This window comes from Ctenocephalides felis, unplaced genomic scaffold (genome assembly GCF_003426905.1).
Source record: "Ctenocephalides felis isolate EL2017-DRISC unplaced genomic scaffold, ASM342690v1 CF-g0.4_SCAFFOLD_02387, whole genome shotgun sequence".
Classification (NCBI taxonomy): domain Eukaryota; kingdom Metazoa; phylum Arthropoda; class Insecta; order Siphonaptera; family Pulicidae; genus Ctenocephalides; species Ctenocephalides felis.
In genome coordinates this window covers 1,261-7,900 of record NW_020538541.1, presented here as the reverse complement: position 1 = coordinate 7,900, position 6,640 = coordinate 1,261, and the positions used below count along the sequence as shown (strand labels likewise).

Below are 6,640 nucleotides of genomic sequence, written 5' to 3'. Positions count from 1 at the left end.
ACTAAATTTGTTTTTGTCTCGATTAATTGTAAAGGTTTCACATGTTTTATCAAGTCGTATAAACAATTTTGATTCGATTAATATCATTTCATCGATTAATTAAATAATTCTCTAGATTTTTTTTTTTTTTTCTAAGTCCAAATTTTCTGATTATAATTCTTTCGAATATTTTTTTTTTTTTAAGTCCTTTCAGATAACTTTTTTTTTCTAAGTCCAAATTTTCTGAAACCTTTTCAATTAAGACAGACGAGTTATTTATGCATGCTGTATTATCCCAAAGCCAACATTCGAATGAATGAGGCTCACATTGAATATTTCACAACGAGAAAATTTTATTGGGGCAAAGTTAAATATTTTAACTAAGTCCCAGTAATTTTTTCTCGTGAAAATTTCAACGTGGACTTGATTTCATTCGAGTGTTGGCTTTGGGAATTGGTGTGAGGGAACACTAAAAAACATAAAAAAGTTTCAATGCTGAACAGGAAAGAGAAAAAATTATCTGGGACTTAGGGTTTTTTTTTTTGGTTTCTCTCTTCCCTCTTCCTCCTTCTTTTCCTCCTTTTTTCGCTTTTTTCACATTTTTTTCTTTTTTGGTGTTGTTCTTTTTTGCATAGTGTGGTTTTTGTGTAGATTTTTGGGTTCGGCACGCATCTTCCGCAATGTGTCTCTCTGCGTGTAACCTCTCGCATCGTGGACCTCAAGTTGACCATCACCTCGTGTGTTCGTTTCAGGACCCTTTTTGCGCCAGCCACCAGCCAGCCACCAGCACTGCTCTATATTTTTTCTGCATCATAGTTGGTCGTCGTTGCCTTCAGCTGGACTCGATCCTCCTTACCTTGTGCCTCCAGAGCGATTTCACCGAGTATGCGGTCACTTAAACCGCTCGGCTACTTGAATTACTGATGATAAAAGTTATTTTCATTCTCATATTGTATTAATATTGAATTTTAATAAAGAATATGTATCATACACATCTCTCTTATTCATAATCTGCCTCTACCCTTCTCTTTCCCGCGGTTCTTCTTGTATCTTCGTCATCTCTCTTGTTATGTATCTCTTTTACAGTCAAGTGCGAAACTTGAGTTTTTCAGAAATTTACTAAGTGTCAAGGTCGAAATGCGCCACCTGAATTTAATATTTTAAACTAATATTTGATAATTATGAAAAACTAGACTAGATTTTTCAAGCCTCTACGAGGATTTGAACCAGGGAACATTGACCAACTGTAGTGGTAACTTAACGACCTCGGCCAATTCGTTATACAGAACCTCTTTCTGATTTGTGAAAATATAGTGTCTTATTTATATTGGTAACCATTGCATGGCGATAGTCTTACTTTTAAATGGAAGATATAAGTTTCCTAAAAATGTAGTATGCCAAATGTGCGAGTGGCTGTGCTGATTAGTTTTTGGCAAAGGCAGGTCCAGGAGCAAAGAATGTAGAAAATAGAAACCGAGTTTTTGAGATATGGATGTAGATATCTGGACAAATGTATTTGTGTATTCGAATTTCGCGCGCGTCTTATCTTTGTAATACAGAGTGAAGTATACTATGGTTCTATGCAATTAGGCTTATTGTGTTTATGTTCGTCCTGTTCCATTTTGTACTTCAAGGAGACCACATCCAGCAAATAAATCATCTTATATCTTAAATTGTGTTTTGGTTAATGTTATTATTTATTTTCTTTATTACCAATATCTTTTTAGATCCGATTTGAATGATCTAAAAAACATTCAGTTCGTAATGACGGGAGAAGTGGTGATTAGTTTTTGGCAAAAACATTTAAATTAAGAGTATATAGTTATAATAATAATAAAACTAGTTGTTTTGTCCACAAACTTGTAGGAGACAGTACTCCGAAACTGTTACTACTGTTTGCCAAAATATTTATGAATACATAAACATAAACCACTTTGCATAAAATTTGAAATATAAAACATTATTTGGTACTTACCTCAGTCATATTTTCATATAAAAAAAAACTTCAGCTTTAAATCCATCAGTTATGAAACTAAAATTTATTATAAGGATAAGGACACAGGTCTTGAATATTGTTCTCATATTGTCTAGAAACACTCGTTGAAACAAGACTCAGCACAAACTGTTCATTTATTCTAATTTAAACATAGAGTAAAATCAAAATATTTATAGACTGGTAACATAGTTTTCAGTTTCAACAAAATCTTTTTCCAAGAAAACGTACAGTCCGAATAGTAGTAATAGTTAAACACAATAAAGAATCATCAAATATTTTCAACATTTTCAACAAGTAATTTGAGTCTTTTTTAAACTAAACTTGTTATAAAAATGTGTGTTGATTTGAGGATTCAAACTGTTCGACAATGGCTCCTACGGCCTAAGAATCTTGACCACAATATGTGTTGCAAATTATCTAAAAAAATACATACATTGGCCGGTCACTCATATATTTCAACATCAAAATTAACTACTAAATCATATATATATATATATATATATATATATATATATATATATATATAATCTTAGAGTTGTTCATAAACATAACTGATATTAATTTAGTTATATTAGAGTATAATTGTATTGACTTAAATTGTAAATGTTGAATTTGAATAAAGTATCTATCTATCTATCTATCTATATATATATATATATATATATATATATATATATATATATATATATATATATATATATATAATTGAGTAAATATTCAACTTTCATTAAATCTAATACAATGTTAAAATAATCAATTCGCTACATTTTCACCATATAACAAATGGAAAAAAATCACAAATTAAACTAAACATAAAGGGTAATTGCATGATTCAAAGAAGCCAAATTGTATCAATTTCGATTTTGAAAAGCTCATTTTGATATCTCAATAATCTCAATAATTTTGGATAGGAAGATAAGTGTTGTGCTACTGAATAGATCTAGTTTACATATTCAATAATTTAAAATTAAAAACATTTATTTGAAACATTGACACCCCACAATCTGATAATTTGAAATGGAAAATTGGCATACCAAGAGTTTTATATCACAATTACATGCATCCTTAATGCTTAAACCAAGGCAAGCGATATCGTACATGTTGTAAGATAATGAATTTCTTTATTTCTTTTGATTTACAAAGCGCAATATACATAATAGAATTGGAAGTAATATGCAGCATTTATGTATATTGTGATATTCTTTTATGATACTGCTGCATTAGCGGCAATACTTGGATTATTCACTACTTCACCCAGACTTTCTAATAATTCCTTTCTATAGTCATCGAAATCTCCATCCACCTAAAATTATGAAAACATTATAAATGACAAACTAGTGCATGATATTATTAAATTCTCATATACATTCAAGTTAAAAAAAAGAAATAAAAATATGACAATTAAAATGTATTATAAAGATGATTAATAATGTATTAAAAAAATATGACTATTGGGGATGATTTCCAGCAATTTAAAAATAGTTATAAATAATATATATTTACTAAAACCAATGAAAAACTTTTGGGAAATTTGAAATATCTACTGATTTTCATTATGTCATCAAGTAACACCTATAAACTTCTATATGATTTTTGTGCAAAAAAGTATTAGATATAAAGTGCTAACTGACAGCACATCTTCGGATTCTATGATATTTAGGAGAAATTTTATTTTTTAATAACAAACCTCATTTATCGTTCTATCTTCTATCACATATAAGGCACAATCGGTTTCTCTAATAAGTCTTTCGTCGTGCGTAACTACAATAACTCCGCCTTTATATCCATTTATGGCTTCTGCCAATGCATCAATTGATTCAATATCAAGGTTATTCGTAGGTTCGTCCTAAAATACAGATAATCAACTAAACAGTGTTACATTCTCTAAAATTGCTAAATACATTTTGATTAAAATATCGTTATTTTAAATAAGGCTTTAATACTGTTTATCAATAATTTACATATAAAGAATTCACACACAACTCATCAAATATTATATTTTTTATTTATTAACTTCCAGAAGAAAGAGTTAGTTTTCTCCAGAGAATCCAAATTGCTGATTTTATGTTTTCTCGAAGTTTCAAGCCATTCTGAATCGTTTGTGTATGTAAGCGTTTGTGATTACGCAAACATTTTAATCAACTTTGAAAATTTAAAATCCGTTCTAAAGATATCAGTTAAGATTTGTGTTGATTAGTTGTTAGTAAAGAACGGCTGGGCAGTTTCTTTGTAAACAATTTTTAAAATTTTTGAAATTTCATAATTTGAATCAAGATTATTTTTGATGAATAATTCAGATCAGAAACAGTCCAAGTCACTAACACTACATCACTACCACAATCAATCAGTCATCTTTTTCTAAAAAAAAAAAAAATCTTTCTATACGAAACCGAATATTACACAGAAATTAAACATTTTGATTGGAACTGGATGAAATCAAAATATCTGCTAATCCTTGCCAAAATCAGTTCAAATATGCTTGTAAAATTGAAGATTTTGATTTTGATTTGAGTTTTTTAGCGTTCAAAAATATTCAGTGATTTTTATTCGTCTAAATTTTGCTGCAAAAATCATTTATATTATTACGTAATATTTTAGGAGTTTTGAATAAAATAGTGGTATCAATAAAGATAGCATTTCGATGTGAACTCGTAGAGATATCAAACAGACTATAATTTCATATTTTAAATCTTTAACTTTCAAAACTATTTTGCAAATAATTTTGTTCTAAAAGTTTAAAAATGTTGTATGCGGTCTTTTAGGATATTTAATAAGCTATTTATTGATATATATAGTTTATATGGTATCAAATAAATTATTACCAAAATAACGCTAAATATAGACAAAGTACACAAAATTAGCAAAAGATTGTTAGCAGTGATATCATGTTGTTTGAAATAGTGAATATTCAAAGTCATTTTGCAAACAATTTTGTTCTAAAAGTGCAAAAATGTTAAATGCTGTTATTTAGTTAATTAGCTTTTTATTGATATATAATACTTTATATGTTATTGGATAAATTATTAACAAAATATACATTTTCAGAATATTTAACACATTTTCAGACAACTCAAAACATGTGAAAATATTAAAAACAATTGTTATTAATCACTGATCAATATTTATTGTTTTTTTTGTACTCGAATGTTTAATTACGGTACGGGAAGTTTGAGCAATTTGATGCAGGGTAAAAGTTCCTACTACTAGGTCACGGTGATGTCTTATTAAATTGAGTAATTAAGACATATTTATTTGAGTACATTTTTATTGTTTAAAGTTTATTGTGAAATCCATTTAAATCTCGTACATTAAATGATGACATTTAAACTTTTGTGGAATATGCCTCATATTTCCACATGGTTTATTAAAAATCTTTTTACTGAATTTCACTGAAGATGACTTTTCGAAACGTACAAATCTACGCACACAGCATTAGCCGTAGCCCCCCCTGCCCCACCAGCGCCCTGTGTCATCTATCTGCCGAAATGTATTTATTATCAGATATCATCTAATAGCAGTTTGTTTTGGCATTAAGTGAAAAGCACATCTCAACAATGGTGGTGATGGCGGCGATGGCGGTAACTTAACCCTTTTCCAATGCAAATAAACCACCGCCAATATACATATATTAATATACATAAATGTATAGTATGTGTGCGTATGTATATTCATAATTTGTAATGTTATACGTGTAAGCAAGCAATTAACTTAACGCAGCCCTTAACTCTCACCCTCCAACTCTCATATCATCATAATAACCATCTTTGTCATCGTATAGATGAATTTTAATTTATGCACTTATGGTTGAAGAAACAATTGAAATAATATTTATTCAATAGAAAATCATCGTGGCCTAAAACCAAGAACTTTGATCTTGCATTTGCCATTTAATATAACTAAAAATTGAGTTTAATAAGATATTTAAATTTATTATAAATTATAAATAAAAATGAGTACTGATTTCGTATTCCTCTCTTCGAGCCCTTTCATTTGATATGTCACATGCAAAATAGTGTTTGAGATTTGTCTTGAGGCAAGTTGCACATTATTATTTTAAGTAGTAACATTATTGTGAGAGTGAAAGAGATAAAAGATACGTCAGTAACGTGCGAGTGAGTGAGAAAACAATACAAATTCTTATTGTTAGTCATTATTACAAACTAGTCAATGAAATTCAATTTAACCATCTTTGTCATCTTATTATATGACATATTGTTATAGATGAATTTCAACTTGTGCATTTATTGCTGAAAAAACAATTGAATTAATATTTATTTAGTACCCGTGGCCTGGTAATAGAGACCTTGGCCTTGCAATCACCATTCAATAGCACCAAAACTTCAATATTCACTTTAATAAGACATTTAGATTACTTATAAACTATAAATAAAATTGTTTACTAAATTCGTATTCCTCTCTTCGAGCTCTTTTCAACGACATGTCACATGCAAAATATTGTTCGAGTTTTGCCTAAAGGCAAGTTGCACATTATTCTTTTAGGCAGTAACATTTTTAGTATATTTTCTTACTATTAGAATATAAATAAGAACAAATACTAAATTCGTATTCTTCTTTTCGAGCCCTTTCAAATGATATGTCACATGCAAAATAGTGTTCGAGATTTGCCTTGAGGCAAGTTGCACATTATTATTTTGAGAAGTAACA

At 29.0% G+C, this 6,640-nt stretch overlaps 1 protein-coding gene across 1 annotated transcript; it reads right to left on the bottom strand.

Annotated features, from left to right (window-relative positions):
• Positions 1-3,108: 3,108 nt before the first annotated feature.
• Positions 3,109-6,415, bottom strand: LOC113380816 (ATP-binding cassette sub-family F member 1-like). The gene is made up of 4 exons (XM_026619893.1): positions 6,376-6,415; positions 6,258-6,325; positions 3,663-3,821; positions 3,109-3,278 (listed from the first exon to the last, which is right to left on the bottom strand). Exons 1-4 carry the CDS (start codon positions 6,413-6,415, stop codon positions 3,180-3,182), a joined length of 366 nt encoding a protein of 121 aa, XP_026475678.1. The 3' UTR covers positions 3,109-3,179.
• Positions 6,416-6,640: the final 225 nt, after the last annotated feature.

What these genes read in the sequence shown, in the direction of transcription:
- LOC113380816 (XM_026619893.1), bottom strand. Translation starts at nt 6,415, where the DNA reads ATGTCGTTGAAAAGAGCTCGAAGAGAGGAATACGAATTTA. An exon ending in AAGAGAGGAATACGAATTTA is followed by an intron (nt 6,326 to 6,375) that starts GTAAACAATTTT and finishes GTCTTATTAAAG; the next exon opens with TGAATATTGAAGTTTTGGTG. An exon ending in TCTCTATTACCAGGCCACGG is followed by an intron (nt 3,822 to 6,257) that starts GTACTAAATAAA and finishes TCTGTATTTTAG; the next exon opens with GACGAACCTACGAATAACCT.